General features: G+C 42.1%; 2 protein-coding genes across 4 annotated transcripts in view; both read left to right on the top strand.

Annotated features, from left to right (window-relative positions):
- Window positions 1–206: 206 nt before the first annotated feature.
- On the top strand, window positions 207–11,833 carry nploc4 (NPL4 homolog, ubiquitin recognition factor). Of its 2 annotated transcripts, XR_005896655.1 has the most exons (18): window positions 207–375; window positions 1,066–1,146; window positions 3,090–3,199; window positions 3,465–3,695; window positions 3,799–3,847; window positions 3,966–4,060; window positions 4,148–4,271; window positions 4,593–4,772; window positions 5,003–5,089; window positions 5,652–5,723; window positions 5,815–5,941; window positions 6,734–6,894; window positions 7,174–7,245; window positions 7,332–7,424; window positions 7,945–8,061; window positions 8,432–8,534; window positions 8,711–9,792; window positions 11,691–11,833. XR_005896655.1 is itself a non-coding variant. In XM_041067257.1 (17 exons), exons 1-17 carry the CDS (start codon window positions 361–363, stop codon window positions 8,869–8,871), a joined length of 1,878 nt encoding a protein of 625 aa, XP_040923191.1. In that variant the 5' UTR covers window positions 207–360; the 3' UTR covers window positions 8,872–11,833. The 2 variants fall into 2 exon arrangements, 1 of the variants encoding a protein (XP_040923191.1); XM_041067257.1 differs by having other exon boundaries at window positions 8,711–11,833.
- Window positions 11,834–15,721: 3,888 nt separating this feature from the next.
- Window positions 15,722–20,084, top strand: part of rnf213b (ring finger protein 213b) — a 29,472-nt gene continuing 25,109 nt past the window's right edge. The window contains exons 1-9 of one of the 2 annotated variants that reach the window (XM_041066738.1): window positions 15,722–15,806; window positions 16,282–16,426; window positions 16,530–17,305; window positions 17,383–17,538; window positions 18,107–18,276; window positions 18,377–18,660; window positions 18,746–18,993; window positions 19,528–19,734; window positions 19,814–20,027. In XM_041066738.1, coding sequence (XP_040922672.1) covers window positions 16,331–16,426; window positions 16,530–17,305; window positions 17,383–17,538; window positions 18,107–18,276; window positions 18,377–18,660; window positions 18,746–18,993; window positions 19,528–19,734; window positions 19,814–20,027 — 2,151 coding nt within the window. In that variant the 5' untranslated portion in view covers window positions 15,722–15,806; window positions 16,282–16,330. Of the gene's footprint in view, window positions 15,807–16,281; window positions 16,427–16,529; window positions 17,306–17,382; window positions 17,539–18,106; window positions 18,277–18,376; window positions 18,661–18,745; window positions 18,994–19,527; window positions 19,735–19,813; window positions 20,028–20,084 lie in introns of those variants that run through there. The other variant, XM_041066739.1, reaches the window with a different exon arrangement.

Below are 20,084 nucleotides of genomic sequence, written 5' to 3' on the forward strand. Positions count from 1 at the left end.
ATATCTATGTCTGTCTTCCTGTTCAAATTCTCTTCTCAGATATCTCTGCCATAATCATTTCACATTAGATGAGTCATCATTACATACTGTTATATAATATCACCCCTACCACAACAATTAAAAAAAAAAAAAAAAAATAGGAACGTGTGTTTTCAGCTAAAAAAATCTTGTTTCGCCCGTGGTCTTTTCGGCGTAGGACCGGTGGGTAACGGTCGGGCACCAATGTCTGCAACACCCGGTGTTTGAGTTGTGGGATGGAGTTTCGTTGACATACAGACATTAACACTACGTGGATTTTTTTATTTAGCGTGTCTGTCTACTAACACGGCGATATCTGTCGGAAGAACTCACCCCAGCGAAATGGCAGATAATATTGTGAGTATAAGGGCAGGTTGTGTTCATGCTAACCTGTTAGCTAGCCTCTTAGGCGAAGTCCGGAGTGATGAGGCAGCAGAATTAGCTTGGTAGCTAACGTTAGCTTACTGTCATTAGCAAAGAGTGGCTGGGGCCTGTTTAGCTTACCGGCTAATCTTAGCTCTTTGGTTAGCTGACGACATCGGATAAAAAGAGGCATTGTTTGCAAACTGGAACGCCGCATAACCGGTACAACTTCACGAATATGAATGTCTGCAATATTGTTCATTGTGTTCAGCTCACTGGCCAAACATTAGCTGGGATATGCTCAGTTGGTGTAATGGTAGTCAAGGTGTTGTTGACTCACTGAAAGTGATATTTTTAATGCCCCCACCGTGTGACAGCTCCAGTTAACGCCGTGCAGTTCAAAGCGGACATCTTCATGTCATGATATAAAAGGTCCTTGATCTAAACAGAGGCTCGTAAAATATCGTTAACATTACTTTTTTGCACTGTCATCGTTGTCATAATGTCCTGACACAGACACCACTGTAAAGTGGGGGTGGGGGTTAGCTCCCCAGTGTTGACCGACAGGTGTTGTGAGGTCGTTTTGTATCTGTACAGGTCCATGTTATTCATGAGCTTTCCAGAGCACTGAGAGCTGTTTCTGTGTGGTGTTTCACTCGGTCTCTTTTGTTTTTCTCTCATTAGATCATCAGGATACAGTCCCCAGATGGGATGAAGAAAATTCCTTCAACCAAGAGGGAAACTGCTGCTGCTTTTCTGAAGAAGGTGAAAAAATATATTGATATTTGGTGTCATACATGCATACATGCAGCTGTTAAAGACAACAAGGCTGAATGAAGATAGGTGAACATAAACAGTTAACTGATATGTACATACCAGTAGGTAAATATATATGCATTAGTGCAGAGAGCTGTAAGTAGTAAGGAGTAAACATTTAATGAATAATGTAAAAGTTTTTTTATACACACAAACTGGGTGGCTATTTATAATATATACATTTATAGATGTCTTTATAGAGCTTACTTAGATTTATATTTGACAACAATAATGATATGTTCATGTTAAAGTGTATATTTAAACTGTAATATAATATATTACTTTTCATCGTAGCCATACAATTCTTGCAAACCTGGATTCTTTTGTTCTGTAGAACATATACTATCAGCTTTAATGTGTTTTGTTTTGACATCAGCACAAGTCCAGTCATACATTGTTGTCACAGAGTGCCCTTGTGTTTGCCTGAGTTTGATCATTGTTCATTCATGTATGAAGCTGTGCAGGAAGTATCAGAGCAGGTCAGTCCTGCACTGCCTCTGTGCTCTACAGACTTCCACTATTGACATATGGCATGCTGGAGAAATACACTCAGGGAGTGTAGTGGATGCACTGCTTTGCACACTTGTCATCACAGCTGTTTGATGGGTTGTGGTTTGCAGCCCAAGCATTACTCCCACGCAGTATGAAAGGGGATAAGAAACTCACTGAATAAATAACTTGACTTTGGATATGTTTGTAAGTTCAGTCTTATCGTAGTTTCATTTCGTCTGACCTCTATTTTCAAATAAGCACACAAAAATAATCACATGCATTTGAATCATTGGATTTAATAAAACTGAAATAGAAGTATGTTCCACCAGAATGGTCACAGCAGAGAATTCCAGCAGCACCTCATTAAAAATTCAGGTGTCTGTGTTAAGGCAGGATGGTGTAGCCTGCAGATCAATGGAGGGGGTAGTTTTCATTCTCTGCTGATGTGTAGTCAGTGATGGGTGGAATGGAAAAGCACAGGCATAAAGCAGAGACAGTCTGAGCCCTGCAGGTTATATTTCTGCAGCTGAGACAGGATAAAAGGAGTTTGAAGTGATGCTCTGTCTCATACAGTTTTGAGAGTATACAGTTTCACCCAGCATACAGATAACATTTTACACTGTTCTTTAGTGAGGCATAATTTAATGCTCATAGAACCTCAACGTTCTCTGCTTACTTTTACAAATCTTAAAGGTAAATAAAAATATACAGTGCTAACTGTAATGCACATTATTGTTCCACAATGTTAGAAATTGTTAACCTTGAAACATCCTCCACAGTCACTGGTAGATGGTTTATGATGGTCTGGTGATTTAGTTTTAATGAAATCAGTGCCGCTGTTGCTGTTACTTATCCTTTAATATGTGCCATTATGAATTTGTTTTTTTTCCCGAGGTAACTGTCCCCTTCTTATGTGAACAGTGCTGCTGTGCTCACTGATGGGTTTTGAATTCAGTAAATCTCAAGTGATGAAGTACAGGCAAATCATCAGCACCCGGCCACCTGATATGTGATGTGATGTTTAAGTGCCATGGCACTCCTCCAGCTCACACTCCTCTTAACAGCTTAGTTTGGCTCACTGTGCAACGACCATAAGAGCTGTTCTTACAAGCTGAGTTTCTCTTGTGCCAAAAGAGGCTCTTTGTTAATCTGCTTTGATTGGATGACTGCAATCACGAGTTGACACCCTTTATACACGCATCTTTTTCATTGGGATATGTTGATTGAAATTGTTTCCCACAATGGATTCCGAATAGGGGCGAATCTTGTGAGACATTATGCTAATCATAAGCTCAGACTCATTTAAGACTGTTCAGAGTTAGTGGTATTTTGGTTTGAGTACATATGACACAATGTTGTTGATCATTCTAATCAGCAAACTTCTGCCACTTCTCCCACAGGTAGCCAAAGAGTTTGGGTTCAATTCCAATGGCTTTTCTGTTTATCTGAACCGCAACAAGACCGGAGAGATCCTTTCCCAGAACAAAACCCTCAGCCTGCTTAAGATCAAGTAAGTGACTTGATAGTGACGGTGTAGATTTCACACCTCATCTAAAACAATCAGGGTCAGATTCACAATTTTAAAGAGTCAGTTTTCAAGTCTAATTTTTAAATTAAGCTGAGCGATTCCTTAAAAGACTAGTTTTCTTTGTTTTTAAAAATCTTGCTTGTTGCTGCTAAAAGTTTTTTTTTCTTGCCATGTGTTTTATTTTCTCTGTGTTTTTTGATAAACCACAGCGAAGCTTTAATCATCTTATTTGTCTTTATTGTTTTAGGCATGGCGACATGCTCTTTCTGTTCCCTTCAGGATCCTCCAGTTCCTCTGGAGAGGTGATGGACACTGCCACCCCACACACATCTTCATCACTACCATCCGTCTCATCATCATCTTCATCGTCCTCTATGATCCCTCGGTCCTCCTCAGCGCCCCAGGTCCAGGAGGATGAGATCGATCAGTATTTGACCAAGCAAGACGGCAAGATCTACAGGAACAGAGATCCACAGCTGTAAGACACAGCACGTTACACATTCAGTGAATTGTTTGTCGACCCTAAGGATTTGCATTTAAATGCAGATCTCAGATCCCTTACAATCCTCTTCTTGTTCCAGTTGTCGCCATGGTGCCCTTGGAAAATGTGTGCACTGTGTACCATTAGAGGTAAGAAAATTCATACTTGTTTTTGGCTTCTTCCCCTGAGAGATCTTAATGCTAACATCGTTACTGTGAGACAGTTTTAGCCTTAACTTACTGAGGATCTGGCTTCTTTCTTTTTCAGCCTTTTGACGAAGACTACCTGAATCACCTCGACCCTCCAGTGAAGCACATGTCATTCCACGCATATCTTCGCAAGCTGACCGGTGGAGCCGATAAGTGAGACGTTGTTTTTAATTTCTCCAGTAGAAACACACATGTTCCGTTTTTCAGGTTCTAACACCTCCTTCTTTTCGCCTCCTGCAGAGGGAAGTTTGCTGCTCTCGAGAACATCAGCTGTAAGATCAAGTCGGGCTGCGAGGGCCATCCTCCCTGGCCAGAGGGGATCTGCACCAAGTGCCAGCCCAGTGCTATCACACTGAACAGACAGGTATGCATTCATACCTGTGTATCTGATATACCTGTATATTACTGACTGCAGAAGTAGAGCCGACGATCATTTCAACCAACCAATAGCAAGACCTGTTAAGAGGGCTTTGTGTGTCCAGAAAACTTTACATTCCTGTGAGTTTCTGATGATGAGAGAAGGAACCACTCAGATCTTCATTGTGCTGCTGTGAAACAATTTATTGTTCACCTGATTTTTTTTTTCAGATTTTCTACATTTTCTAAGATATAATATGTGTTTAAGCCTCTTCTAAAAACGACCTAAGGCACAAACAGTGTTGCATGACTTCTGTTCTTCTCTTAGAAATACAGACACGTGGATAACATCATGTTTGAGAACCACACAATTGCTGACCGCTTCCTGGACTTCTGGAGGAAGACGGGCAGTCAGAGGATGGGGTACTTGTATGGCAGGTACACAGAGCACAAAGATATCCCTCTAGGCATCAGGGCTGAGGTGGCTGCCATCTACGAACCCCCACAGGTGAGAGATTCTTACTAAGTATACCATCTCTCCTTGTTGCTTACTTGTTTGGCATTTTAAATGTAATATGTCCATTTATCCAATAATGACTAAAAGTCCTTGTTCTTCTGTTTGAGAATGTTTTTCACATCTGTTGAAACATCCATGCTTGTAATTTATCCTCTCATCTCAAACCCTTTTTGAGTTTTGCTGTCCTTTATGGTACATTCAACACTGTCCCTGTGTTACAGAATGCCACTCAGAACAGCCTGGAACTGTTGGAGGATCCCAAAGCTGCAGCTGTGGACGAAATTGCTGCCAAACTGGGACTTTGCAAGGTTGGCCTTCTTTTTTTTCTGGCTGCTCTGTGTGACACTGTGTCTCTGATTGGCTTTAGACGAGGTGGTTTTTAATCCTGTTTCCACAGTGAGTGCTGACGGTTTGCTTTCCAGTAATGTGACAGACGTTTCAAGGCAGATTTATGTTACTCAGCCAAGGTATTTTGGCGTCCCATTACTGAAGCCTTTGATTAGAAATGGTTTTATTGTTCATCAAATGAAATAACTCCAGTAAGTTTTGATCTGTTAAACCTGAACATGTCTGCATGCCCAATGGAAAGCTGGTTTACTATAATGGGGATGGGCAAATCTAAGCCTGGTTCTACTTTATTTAGCTGGCTAGGTTTTTGCTTTTCAGTGGCTGAGACACTGAACACTTCTGTCATTATTATCGTGACATTCTCAGAAATCACAGAGCGCATATTGTTTCATTACATGCAGGAAGTTGTGTGCTGTGTGTCAGTGGGATTTACTTCTTCTACACTTTTGTCCTCTGCACTGTTTTTGGATGCATTTTCCTTTGTGATCTGATTGTATGTGTTTACTTTTCTCTGATGCTCAGGTGGGCTGGATCTTCACAGACCTGCTCTCTGAGGATACGAGGATAGGCACAGTCCGCTACTACAGGAACAAGGTGAGGATGCAGCTCACTCAAAAACGAGCTGTATGATCAGAGTAATATGCTCGTCTTCTCATCATTATGTCATTGTTCTCACTTTTGTTAGGACTCGCACTACCTGAGCGCAGAGGAGTGCATCACAGCAGGATACTTCCAGAATCAACATTCAAACCCCTGCAGACTTTCTCGGGACGGACATTTTGGCTCCAAATTTGTGACCGTGGTGGCAACAGGTCAGGTTTTGTTTCTCTTTGAGGCTGAGGTGATGGCTGATGGTCTGAAACCACCGCATGCTTGTTAATATTAGCTAAAAGTATTATTTTTTAATTTTCTTTTTTTTTGACAGTAAAAATTTTATTACTTGTCATGTTAATATTTGGTCTTCACCTGTCAGATATCAGATATAAGCTTCGTCATATGTAGTTGCGAAACATATGGTACTGAATAGCATCACCTCTTAACTTTCCTCTGATGCCGCCCAGGCTTGTGTGGTGCCTGTCTGTGCAGTGTACGTGGTAATTGTGAGTGGAACAGTGTAATACAAGCCTCATGCTCTCTGAGAACACTTTTGTTCTGTGGGATAAATGCCAAGTGTTTACACTTCCCTCTGTAATAAACTCACAAGACTCTTATATTTGCTGCATAAGTGCATAAAAGCACAAAGCATAGTGGTGACCTCATCACTTCATTTGCATTAATGAGGCACTGGCAGCCAAAGCTGATGTCATGGGGATAAATCTGATGCCAGCCAGAGCAAAGTCCATCTGTTTTACTTTCCCTTGTGTAAAGACGTAGTGTGTTTGCAAATGAGTTGCATGTTCAAAGCTAAAGAGGCTTTAGATACTGAGCACAGCGCAGCGACACCAACAGTCATGCACAGATTTCTTTGTTTGTATTTTATATGTTTGGTAAACACCTCATTCTTACAAAGACTCTGTTTGTGTTGCTGGTAACAGCGTCTGACTGCGTGTTTAAATTGTGATCAGGATTTTATTTATTTTCTTTCTTTCTGTCTGTGTGTGCAGGTGGTCCAGACAACCAGGTGCACTTTGAAGGATACCAGGTGTCCAATCAGTGCATGGCTCTGGTGAGAGATGAGTGCCTACTGCCCTGCAAAGACGCTCCTGAGCTTGGCTACGCTAAAGAATCCAGCCCTGAGCAGTACGTCCCCGACGTCTTCTTCAAGGTGAGATTTCACACATGCAGCGACAGTCTCTGCTGAAATGGGACAATGCATAATACCATTAATGCATGGTGTCTGGTTTATGTTTTTGAGAATACACTGTGACTGATCATTACACAAATGACTGAACTGCTTGTGATCTGAACAGAATAATGACATCCAGATACTTACTGTGTTACTGGGGCCAGGTATTATGAGTCCCTTCATCCAGAGGCTTGGATCCAGATGTTGAGATTTTTGTTTGCGTCTGACCCTACTATCGATTTCCTCTCCATCCAACAGGACAAAGACAAATTTGGAAATGATGTCACGTTTCTTGCTCGGCCTCTTCCTGTGGAGTACCTTATTATAGATGTGAGTGAGATACGCTGTTTTACATAGTCAGCACGTGGACGTATTTAGGCTGCATTGGTCTAATTTCCTTGTTTTTTCTTCGTTAGATTACCACCACCTTTCCAAAGGATCCTCAGTACACCTTCTGCTCCACACAACGCTTCCCCATTGAGAACCGAGACATCCTTGGAGAGACACAAGTAATCGATTTCTAGACAGACCTCTTTTGATATAAACTTGCTTTCCTCTCTCAATGAAGAGATGAAATGGTGACGGTGTTAAATCATATATTAATATATATCTGATCAAATAAACAGTCAGTTAGTGGAGTATTGTGGGTAAAGGAACAGTGTTTGTCCTCTTACCCAGAGTCAGATGAGAAGATCATTGGTGTCCAGTAGAGAGAAGTACATTTCTGGTTTAGCCCAGCAAAAGATTGGAAACAGGGGGAAGAGTTGCCATGTTTAAATAAATTCCACCGATGGTTCGATGGTTTGGAACTAACATACAGTATGTAAATAACACTGTTTACCTCATAGTTACAGCAGCCGCAGTATAATGTGTTTTCTTGTCTTTATTTCTTCAGTCCACTTTAGCTGCTGCCTCTGCCTCAACCTGACATGAACAGTGCCTCAGGATTAGCGTGACCTTCAGAGTCCATGTCCTCCAGAGGTCAGAGGAAGTTCTACGTCTTGTTTAATGTTATTTGTGTGTCTGCAGGACTTCCACAGTTTAGCGACATACCTGTCCCAGTGCACCTCAACGGCATTCCTGGACATCGTGTCAGACTTCCATCTGCTCCTGTTCCTCGTCACCAATGAAGTCATGCCTCTGAGAGTAAGTCGACACTTCAAAGCCTCCTCTGCTTTTCCATTTGTTTTCCATTTGTGATGCAGAAAATGGATTAGAATATGGCCACATTCTTCCCCAGTCTGGAAGTGGTTACTGGCGAGAGGATGTTTTCATTCAGACTCTTAGATGTTCAAACTGGCCCCTGGCCCTTCAGGACTCTCGAAAGCGTCTGTGATAAAAACATAGTTTCTCTGAGTTTAGATAATAATGAGCTGCCTGATCAGATTTGCGTGTCTTCTTTAAAATCCAAACTTACAAAACAAAAAAACTGCTCATGTGCTTTTGCTTTTCTTTCCCGTTTCCTGAATCTGACATTGTGGCGTAGATAGATCAGAGCTTGTGTTTGGTTTTGCAGGACAGTATCGGGCTGCTGCTAGATGCAGTAAAGACTTCAAATGAGGATCTGGCACAGACCTGGAAGAAGTCAGAGCAGTGGGCCACCATCGAGCAGCTGTGCAGTAAGTCCCTGCAGATCAGTGAGGGCACAGTCACTGATCCAGACTCAGTTTAACCTGACTTCATCTGAGTTTGTGCACAAATTAGTCTAATAATATTCTAAGTATTATTCCAATCTGTTCTCTGCTGGTAACATGAGTAGTTATGATATCTTCTAATCCCTCTCCTGTCCTTCCAGGCACAGTGGGGGGGCAGCCCTCCAGCTCTCTGGGTTATGGGGCCATGGGTGGCCCCTCAGTCCCAGCTTCCTCCTCAGCCATGTGGTCCTGCCTCCACTGCACCTTCATGAACCAGCCTGGCACAGAGCACTGTGAAATGTGCAGCCTGCCCCGCAGTTAAGACCCCCCCACCCTCCACCCCGCTTCCATGCCCTGCCCTGATCTTACACAGTCCCGCCCAGCCCTCCTCTTAACTCGCCAATGATATCACTGCACCAGGACCAGCTGCGAGATTTGGATGCCCTGTTTGTTTTGTTTCGCCTCACGTTGAAGCCTCTGTCCTTCCCGTCTCACCGGCTGCTGTGACGTGCAGAGGGATGCACTTGTTTACATCGTATTCATTGAGTAAATAAAGTAAAACCGGACTGTTTTATTTTTGTATCCCTCCTCACAGCGGCTCTGAGTGAGTGGCGGGGTACGTTTAAGTAAAGCACCTTTGGCTGAGGCGTTTTCCCTCAATCCGTCGCTGCCCTGAAATAATCACCCGTGTGTGGCTCATATAAATCCTGCTGTGACTCAGGACAACAGCAAAGACTTGAGTGTTTGGATGTTCTCTCACATCAGTGCCCCTCTCACTCTCACTACGTCTTCTGGAAAATCTTGCTGTGTATAAATACATTTGAGGAATGATACTGTTATTTAATTAAGCGTCTTTTTTTGTTTTGTTTTGGGGTTTGTTTTTTTTATCAGATTGTAGCGATACTTTACAGTTTTGAATCTTCAGCATGGACTCTCCTCAGTCAGGTTTTTATAGGTCTTGGTCTCTTTGACAAGCCCCTTAAAGTACAATCATTGGTCAGAAGCCAGACCGGAAACCGTTAAGAGCTCCAGAGTTGTTCTGCTTGAGTATAGAGTTTTATTTTCAGTATTAAATAACTTTGAAAATGTTTGGAAACGAGACCCAGATTTGAAAAAGCAGATGCAAAAAGTTTGTCACCCATAACACTCTCCACTGATTGCAGGTTTAACATGCTGTTGGAGATGATTAACTTTTGGACTGATGTTCCATCAACTTGAAGTGGTTCCTGAAGATCTTACACTGGTTTGTTGAAAGTGTAGCTTTTGGATTTGGTGGTTTGGACTTGAGCAGGCACAATATGTAGCTTATTTTATCATCTGTTTGTTCTGTTTCTGATAAAACGCCCCAGGACGCCGTCGTCATGATTACTGACTCGCACTGTACTAGTCGTGAGGTGCTTCTAGAAACAACTGGTGCTCACCACTTTCCTCTCCTTCAGTCACTCCCTAACTGTGGTTCTCTCTCACGTTTTCTTTTCTTGCTCCAGAGGAATCAGACAAATGTTCCCCTGCCGATGGGCCCCCGTGGGTTTCCCCCCCCCATCACTCAGCCTTCAAAGACTTAACTGCTCAAAGTGCAAGAGGTCGCAGGTCACCGAGAGGACCTGGTTCTGCCAATAATTATTCTCTGTACTCTCAAGCAAAAACCCTGAGCTTCTTCCAGCAGGAGAGGAGGCGTGGGTGATGTTCAGCATGCAGGTTCAGATTGATTCTTTCCACTTTGCAGAGCTGCAGTTGTCAGGAGTGTAGAAGGCACTGAACCTGAAAAGCACTTAACTAAAGAGGCAAACAGGCCGAGTGAAGGGTCAGTTCACCGTCCAGCTGTTTAACCATGTAGAGAGTTTGTCTCTGACATTTCCAAATGAGTCCAATGGAGCTGAATGAAATTTCATTTGTGATGCTGACGGCATTTAAAAAATTCACTTTCCCACTGTCAGCAGGCAGACGATCAGGGATAGGCTTTCTGCATGGACGGATGCCACTCGTGCAAGAACGAACATGTTTTGTTTTTTTTAAAAGAATTTTGGTGAACTCACCCTTTAACATACTACAGTCAGTGGTGGACATATTAGGATAGTTGGATAAAACTGGTTCCTCTCACTTTTTTCTTCTTCTCGATTTTCTTTTCGAGAGACTAATATTGGGACCAAAACTTCAACAAGATCATTTAAGTCATGAAAGTTCAGTTCTGGTTGCAAATCGTTAACCTCTGGAAACTTCACCCGAATGATCGTAACGTTTCCCCGTTCAGCAAAATCCGACCTCACTCACACTGTCCATACGCAGCTGAGAGCAGGGACCTTTTCAAGCTAGTGTGGTTCCAGGATGGAGGATTTTGGTACGATCACCTGTGGTCCAGATGTAAATACGTCCACATATTTGTTTAACATTGTTTCAAAGACCATATGAAAAGCTGGTGTAGTTTTTCAGGTGAAGAGTATTTGAGGTATGTGACCAAAATTACTTTGCATGACTTGAATGCCTTCTCAATTTTTCTGGTGCTTATAAAAAATTATCAAATTACAAATACAGCTGATTTTTTTTAAAAACGAATGACACTGATGCAAAAACAGAAAGAAAACTGCACATTTCCCATATTTGCATCATTTGAAGCCTCCTGATGGATCGAGAATCTCTTTTCATCCAGCTCCTCGATATGTTTGCTGCTGACTAACCGCTCTCTCAGACCTTCGATCTCTTCTTTCATGTTACGTCTGGGGTATTTTGTTTTCTCCTCATAGGGTTTGTGCACTGTTGCATGAAGTGGTTTCATGGGCGTTTTTGCTAAGAGGAGGATTTAAATGGAAAGAAAACTGAGCGAATCACTAAATACTGTCGACTCAAACTGGGACAGTTGACTGGGAAACGGGCCCCTTCAGTAAAGAGGGCGAGTCGTGGGCTGCAGATTTAGCTATTTATGAGACGTGTGCTTCTTTGTAAGAGCTTGACAGTAATTCCGTTGATAAAGTGAGAATATATTTTTAGTTGTAGATTCATTTGAAAATGCTTGGAAAAAAAAGTGAAGGTTTCTTTTGCCTGGTGATATCATTCTTGGCCCTCCACCCGTGTGAATTCTCTGAGCGATTTTTCTGATGTCATGCTAACGGACGGCAGTGACCTTTTCCTTTTGTATTCATCCAGGGGCCGTTTGCTGAGCAAGCACGCTCTTGGAGTTACTGCAGGTCCTCACTTTCCACTGAGCTAACTGAGGACCCTGAAAATTGTATGCTGTTCACCTGGATTTGAAACTAAATAAATAATAAAAAGAAGAAAGAATTTTTTTTGCAGATGACGTCTGTGGTTTGTTGGCTGCCTGCGCAGATTAAATCAACCTCTCTCATATTTTAAGACTGTTTTTCATGGTTTATTATTGTCACCACGACGGCAAAGACAAAGTACTTCATTTAACCCAAACCATGATCCGTCACTAAACCCAACCAAACCTTCATGTCAGTGTTTGTAAATGACATCAAACCTAATCTCTCATTTCTGTTCGGTAACTTCTTGTTTCTTATCAGCCAGCAAATACATACAAACTGATGTATCTGCTAATAGCTCCTCATGTGTTGGTCTTGCTTTAATCACAATGCCCCTGTCCACAAAACCAGCTCCAGAAATTTTTTTCCCCAGTTTGGTGTGGAAGCACTGGACTGCCTCTCACAGAGCTGTGACCTCTAATGACCAACATTAACACCACAATCAGTGAACCCTGTGAAACTTCCTGTCAGGTAAAGTGACCTTTGCCTCTGGATTACATGCAGATTTTCTGCTGATGTTATCAGTCTTTAATCCACCTCACTGTTAATTCACCCACCATAACTCATCTTTTTACCAGGGTCCAGTGTAAGTGTAAACCCCGTCGCCGCGGACCCTGTTCGGACTCCTCCGGACTGCAGATGGGAAGCAGATGAAAAACAGGAATGTGTAAGCTGGACATAAAAGATCAAACACCTCTGCCGGGGGTCCCACAGGACTGAGAGCACATCGCGGTGTGTACACATCATACACATTTAGATTTTTGGCTCTGGAAATGTTCTGCCTCATTAAATGTGGGTTTCACAGAGTCGGTTTGAGCTCATGTTTCAGGCAGGGAAGCTTCAATCTAGAGCCTTTGACAGAAAACTGTGACTGGAAGAAAAGTCTGAATAGGTTTGAGCCAGACTTTGAAGTGAAATCCTGATATATGATGCTCAGTGTGTGAGACTGAAGACCCTCCCTCCTTTTCAGATAACAAGCTGCTCAAAAGAAAGAACCAGCTTCGTGCACACAGGACTGTTCCACTCCTTTCACTGCAGGTGGGTTTTTCTACATATTCATCACTGTATCTGAAGCAGTATAACTTCCACTTTGTAATGCAGTTCTCAGTAAGAGGTGTCTTCACATTTGTTTCCAGGTGCAGATTGAAGGATGAAGCCAGCTGCAGTTCTCTTCATGTTGTCGGTGACTCTGTGCGCTGCTCAGAAACAGAAAATAACCCAGAGACCAGAGTGGGGTTTCAGGAATGAAGGTAAATCCATTTACTCAAGTCATTTTTATCTCTGTGGACACTTTTAGACTAAACCTTTCAGACACATATTTTAACATTTCCTGTGTTTGTGTGCTTTAACCTACTGATTATTTTATCTAGTCTATTTAAATTGTCACGGTATCTGTTTTACTGTAAAATCTCATGTTTATTTGCGGTTATGTAAAGCACTTTGTGATGAATGAGGCTATAGAAATACAGTTTATTATTATTCTTATCTTATAATCTAGATGTCTGAAAATTTTCACTTAGCACAGTTTTAACCAAGAAGTCTTTAGATCTGCAAATCTGCTGGTTGGAGTTACAGATAACTCCACCAACTAACATCTTTCTGTACTTCACCTCTTTTCTTTTGTTTTTTTTCCTTCTATGTTCTTTTGTTCCTTCTTGTCTTTCTTGTCTCTTTCCTTTCTTTCTTTTCTCCCTCCTTTGGTACTTCATCCTGTCCCGCCTTGTTTCCCTCTTTCAGTCTTTTCTTTCTTTTTTCTTCTTCCTTCTCTTCATTCTGATCAAAACTGAAGAAAATCCCTCCAAATAAAAACACAAAGTTATTCCCCAACGGCAGAAATATTTTACATCTCATTGATGGAGAAGACAACGTCCTCAGTGACGCTTTACCTGCTCTGTCTTTCACTTTGGTCTGCCTGTAGCAGAGAGAGTGAACACCAGAGGATGTGCCAACCTCACGCTGGTTTTAGACAACTGGAAATATGCCATCATGACGCAGGTCAAAGATCTGCTCCTGCATGACCACAACACTGTGCTGCCAGACTATGGAAGGTGATTTCATTTGGCTTCAGTAAAATTGTTTTCTTCTCTAATAACTTTCTATGATTTTGTCAGTGTAGATGAAAGCTGCTTGTAGTGTGAGTGAGAGGAGTAAATTTAGTTTGACTGGTCCGTCCCTCAGGATCCAGCCCCTGTCAGACGCCCTCGGAGATCTCTACAAGGAGTTTAATGCTCTGAAAGAGCGTCTCGCAGAGCTAACGGCCAAGTTCGAAGGGGTGGAGTCCTTTGTGGACGATGTGCGATCAGGAAGGAACCCTGCACCGCCCCGAGGTGAAGCCAGACCCCCAGGGTCACTGCCAGGAGAGGCGGAGGCTGCTGCGACCGAAGCTCGGGGTCGACCTCAAGGGAGGAGAAGCAGGGTGGTAGTTCGGAGAATCAAGAAACCTGCAGGTTCACAGGACTGAATCATGAACTGCTCTGAGTCACTGCATCATTATTCTGTTTGTGGTGTAATGTTCCATTTTTCTGCTTCATCTCCACCTCCATGATTTTAAATAATAATCATGGCGTAGAAACTGAAGGCCTCTAAAATGTCTCGCTGCAGGTGAGGTCAGAGCTTCTCTCATGTTTTCAGCCTCATCATCTCTTTAAACTGAAGATTACATACTGCAAATCTTTTTCTCTGAGAACAGGTGAAACCAATAGATTTAATTATCACAACTGCACACACAACAGTTTAACATTAGATGTGTTATAATGCAATTTGATCAAAGTAAACAACAGTATTTTCTCTGAGGAAGAGCTGATGCTGACTCTCCTTCACCACAAGATGGCTCCCAAGCATCAGAGCAATTTTCCCCCTAACCTGATGCAGTGAGGGGACGAGTCTGGAGGTTGTAGATTTCAGTACAACAGGACGTCTTATTTCTGAATATTTGATTGAATTATATAAATGTGGATATGGAAAACAATTCAGTTCAAACAGGTTTTCATGTGAACATTCAGGCCTTAAGCAACAGCAGCAATCACACTCATTCTTCCACTTACTATTCTTCATATCTTAATTACTGTAGCTGTATTGTTACTATTCGAAGTAGCTGAGTAATAAGAATAACCAGCGGTTTGGGACGTGATGTGGATTTTGCACATTAATCTTTTTGTCAATTTCTTTAAAATAAAATCTTTGATTTAGTCCCAACTGAAGAATTATTTTATTTCCCAACACAGTAATTCTACCCAGCAGCAACACTTCACTAAACCTGTGACAAAGTCTGTGAAGTCTGGCCCATTGTTTTTTCATTTGCCACTAAAACAAACAAAAACAAAAACACCCCAAAGTTCTTAGTGACAGTAGAACAGTGAAGGAAAGTCAGGCCAGCTCTGGGTTTCAGTTTCCTGACCAATGATGTCAAACGTGAAAGTGAACGCTTCCCATGAGCAACTGAATAAGAGATTTTAAAAACTGACCTTTAAGCAAAAAAACAAAAAGACAACAAAAAAAACAAAAAAACCCAGAAAGTTTGTCATGGGTTTGTCATAAATTTTAAAGAACCCATTAAATTCTACCAAACGTCTGTATCTGGTAATAACACCCACAGCTGCAGCAGCTGGATCCACCTTAGTCTAAGTTTCTTGTTTGAATCTGAAAGAAATGAAACTGAAACCTACTTCAGTTTTAGGGACAGTCAAGAAATTACTCACTAAATGAAATCAGAAAAGACTTTGACACACTTTGACGCAGTATATTGACCTGAACCCATAATAATAATAATAATAATAATAATAATTGATTATTATTATTGTCATCGCGGTTAGATCCGGGCGCAGACACCGGGTTTGTGTGAAGGATTGCCTCACACTTCACAGCGGTGGGTAAATTCTTTGACGTTCCCTTTGTTTTACAGCAGAGTCACCGCAGGTTGTCCAGTAAACGCTTCCTTCACATTGCATTTCTTCTGTCTCTCGACTCATCTGCGGTCTGGTCGTGCGAACTTGAGAAGCAGGTAAAAACTTCAGGTTTCGTTTGTACGATGAAGTCAGAGCAGCTACAGTCAGGACAGACCATCACAGCTGAGCGAGTTAAATGTTTGTCTGATGATTTCATTTACTTTATAATCGAACTGCGTCAGTAAATACCTGTTCATGTTTATTAAGGAAAAGTCAAATCGTCAGAAATGAGTTCAGATGCTAATGAAAATAAATTAGTAGCATTTTATTATGTATTTATTGTGTTTTTATTATCTGTTATGCTCCACAATAGAAGCTCACCGTGTGTGTGTAGAATGGGAAGTCTGTGGCTTTTGGACTCCATGGTGTTCAGCTCTGCAGTGATCAGATGATCAATCGATTTCATCAACAGAAAATTAACAACAACAACCAACAAATCTGATATTGGATTAATAGTCTGATTCATCCGGTGGCTCCAGCTGTTAAACTGTGATGATTGGCTGCTTTTCACTGTGTCATGTTTTTATTCAGAGACAGGTAACAGGGAACAGGGACACCCCTGAGAAAAGAGTCTCTAAAGATGGAGAAAGGAGACCCACACGGTGCCCCTGGATCCCAGGTGGAAACCAATGACAGGGAGAATCCTCCAACCAAAAGACCCCGGAAAAGAAATAAGGTAGAAATTTCAGGGTTTCAGACAACAGCTGTGTAATGTTTCCAACAGTATTAAATCCAGATATGTGGTCCTCCATTAAAGGCTACGATACTGTGTGTTCCAGGAACGAGGACCAGGTAATCCCGGGAGGAAATTTCAAGACCAAGAGAAGAGGAAAAAGAAAAATCAAAGAAGAAAAAAGAGAATGTCAAACATAAAAGGAGGTGACGCTGTCGAAAGTGAAAACACTGAGAAAGACAAGACTGAGGCTGTGGAGACTACAAGCAGCCAAACTCACGAGAGTGTGCCTTTAGAAACACAACAGGTGCATCCACAAACTGAAGACAACTTGCAAAAAGGAGCAAACAGTGGAGAACAACACCGCGAAAATGCCACGATGGTGCAAGCTCTGACTCAAACGAGGAAACAGAAAGGCAGAAACAAAGTCACACAGACTCCAGTTGTTATTCAGTGCAACAAGGAAACACAGACAGACATCCCGTACATGCCAAAACAAGACGATGCAAAGCATGAAAAGACTCAAGCTGGCAAAAACGACGCTGCAGAGACACCGCTAAAACAAGACAAACACACACCTGAGCCCATGCAACAAGACGACAGCACTGTTCACACACCGTTAGCAGCAAATGAAAATCCAGACAATGACGGAGCAGCATCAGATTCAGCCAAGGAGCAAAACCCTGAGAAAGAGTCCAGGTCTAAAGAGGAGATTCCCTCTGCAGGAGTCTCGGGTCGTCCCACAGACTCTCAAGACCAAAAAGGTGCCAAACCAAAGTCTTATGCCAAAGCTGTGTCTGAAGAGGGTAAGAGTGAGAAACAATCCAACATGGCAGCCAACAAAACAGCAGAAATGACCACAAAAACATCCCAGATTGCACGGTAAGCGCTACGAACAGCTGCTTCAAATGCTGTGGTTGAGCCTGAGATTGTAAACGTGTGTTTTTCTCTCTCCACAGTGACCAAAGCTCAGTGAGACCTCAGCCTGGCGCTCCCATGTTCACCTTTCACATCTATGCTGTGCTGGACAGAAAGTTTAGATTCAACCAAGAACATGACATGCTTGCATTGTTTCATGAAGGAGGGTATTTTCCCCTTGAAATGACACATTTTGCGTAAGTATTCATGACGTTTGTGTGCTTTCATAGACAGTGCGGTCTTTCTGGGATTTGGACAAATCTTGTTGTGATGGCTCTGTACTGTAGTGCTTTAGATTTGAAATGAAACAGTGACTGTGTTTACCCCTGTGTCTGTTCCAGGATCTCAGCCGGTAATGTGGTGAGTGCGATGTTGGTGTTATTGATTAGAGCGATGATCAAAACTACAAAATACGACTCAAAAAGAGAATTATTCTTTGAAAATTGTCACGTTTATTGTTTGGTACTGATCGTAGACTGCAAAGGATTTAGTTCTAAGTCTCTGATCAGTTAGACAGAGGTCTCATACTGACGTGACCTGACCAGAAACCACTATTTGGCTTTAAAAACCTCATTCCCTTGACAGACTCTCGTTCCCTGTTTGGGATCATTTTCCTCACGCGGTATAAAAACAACTGTTTAATACTTTAACCTCACAGTTTCATTGCAAATCCATTGAGCTGACGTGCACAGCCAACACAATAAAATTCACACCACTGTCATGTTTCAGCCCCATTATAACAGTTGTTCAACATTTTATGTTTAGAGGACTCAAACAGGAAGGTTATCTTGTAGAAGCAAGGTTTTCCATTGAAGAAAGTCTCCTGCAGAGAGGACACTGGGTGACCTATAAGTATGGAGTAAAGCAAAGACAAAAAAATATAATGGAAGTTCCCCTAAGACATTTTCAAATTCCTCTGGACTCCAATATTAAAGGTAAGGAAAGCAAACCCTTTATCTTCACCATGTCAGCGCTCCACTGTCAGTTTGAGTCTTTTAAATAAACTGATCACGTACCTGCCTGTGTTTCACGTAGAGTTGCACCTTTATGAAGGCTTCATCAGTCGTCACGAGCAGCAAAGTTTCTTTCAAACCGGCCTTCACATGGTTGGCTTAAGGAAATCGAGAGGTGCAGAGATTTCAGATGCCTGGCAGGCCTCAGCTGGAACTCTGCTCAACAGAATCTTCCAGAAATGGTCTCCATCAGACAAACAGAGCACCGAGAGCCTGTGCGACAACCTGAAGCATTTCATGGCGAGTCTCGGTTCTGCACATATGAGGGTGAGACACCCAGAAAATTCAGCACCTCCCATCATCAAGGTTGGTTCGAAAGGAAGATTTCAAAGCATTCATTTCACACTGCCTCCAGTATTCCACCAATAATTCAATCTGTTTTTGTTTACAGACATCAGAGCTGATTTCAGAGAAGTTGCTTCAGATCTTGAAAGGAGAGCCAAAGGAGATGCTCCCAGGAGGCTGCAGAAACAGCAGTCCTCTTTCTCTGGGCCTGTCTGTTTTCATGGTCACCAGAAACTGTGGTATCAGCCTGGGAGTGAAAGGCTGGGCTGATCTATGCTTCCTGGTGTCCTCAGAGAAGGCGCTTGAGAAGAAAAACCTGGACGAGTTGCTCAGTTCTTTCCAAAATCCACAACAGTAAGTTCTGCAAAAGCTTTAAGCAAGTGGAAAGAAGCCTTCACCTAGTCTGACAAACTAAGGTTACTTCAGCTGCATCTGACAGTCTTCCTTCATTTAAACCCGTGATTTACTGTCAGGTTGCACCATTTAAACTTAAGCAATGTCTTACGTAGTGAAGACTTTAGTAATGTGTAAACAACATCTTAGCACCATCCAATCAAAGCCAGTTTCTAAATATCTTCCAAAATGCACCTTAAGGTGCTTTTGAAGACTAAAAAAAAAAGTAATCACTGTAAAGAAAAGAAAATTGTCTTCAGGCACTTTTCATCAGAGAAAGGAAATGTTTTAAAAACCTTTATTTATTCAGGTCTGAAAACTGGGACATAGGACACAGGAAAACATGATATGATTCCAGTGAAGAAATGCTATGTTTACTATGGTTTCCAATGAATTTATTATTATTATTTTTATTATCACATTTAACAAATATTTGCGTGATCAAACCTTGTGTAACACACGGTCACAGTGACGCACTCTGTGTCTTCCCCTCAGTGTTGTGTTGGGTCTGATAAACCACTGCGCTCAGCGCTTGGTGTCGGAGGTCGTCCTGCTCGTTCCTCTGCTCTTCAGACTCCGGCAGCCAGGAGCTGATGCAACAAAAGTGGGTCCAACTGTGGAGGAAGAAGCCTGGTCAGGACTTGATAGTGTCCACTTCAGCAGGTTCAGAGAGGACATTCAGTCCTACCCTGACAAACGAAGGCAAGTCTGTTTCAAAGCCACCTTAACTTTTTTTTCTGAAGTGAGTTCACCTGCAAAGAAGTAACTTTGTTTTCCACAGGAGAGTGATGAGTTTGACCCACACATGCTTACCAAAGGCCAAAGAGATGCCTCTGCTTCTGATGAGCTGGTTATCTCTGGTCGCGTTTGAGGATGTTCCTGCATTCTCAGAACAGACAGGAATACACACAGAACATCTGATCCAGAGTCTGTTGTACAGACTCAGAAACTGTGGAGAGCCAAGAGATAGCAACAGAACACAGGAGATTGTGAAGGTGGGAAAACCTGCAAATTACAATGTTTAACATTTAAAAGAATATTGTCTTATCTTT

This window comes from Toxotes jaculatrix, chromosome 21, assembly GCF_017976425.1.
Source record: "Toxotes jaculatrix isolate fToxJac2 chromosome 21, fToxJac2.pri, whole genome shotgun sequence".
NCBI classification, from domain to species: Eukaryota; Metazoa; Chordata; class Actinopteri; family Toxotidae; genus Toxotes; species Toxotes jaculatrix.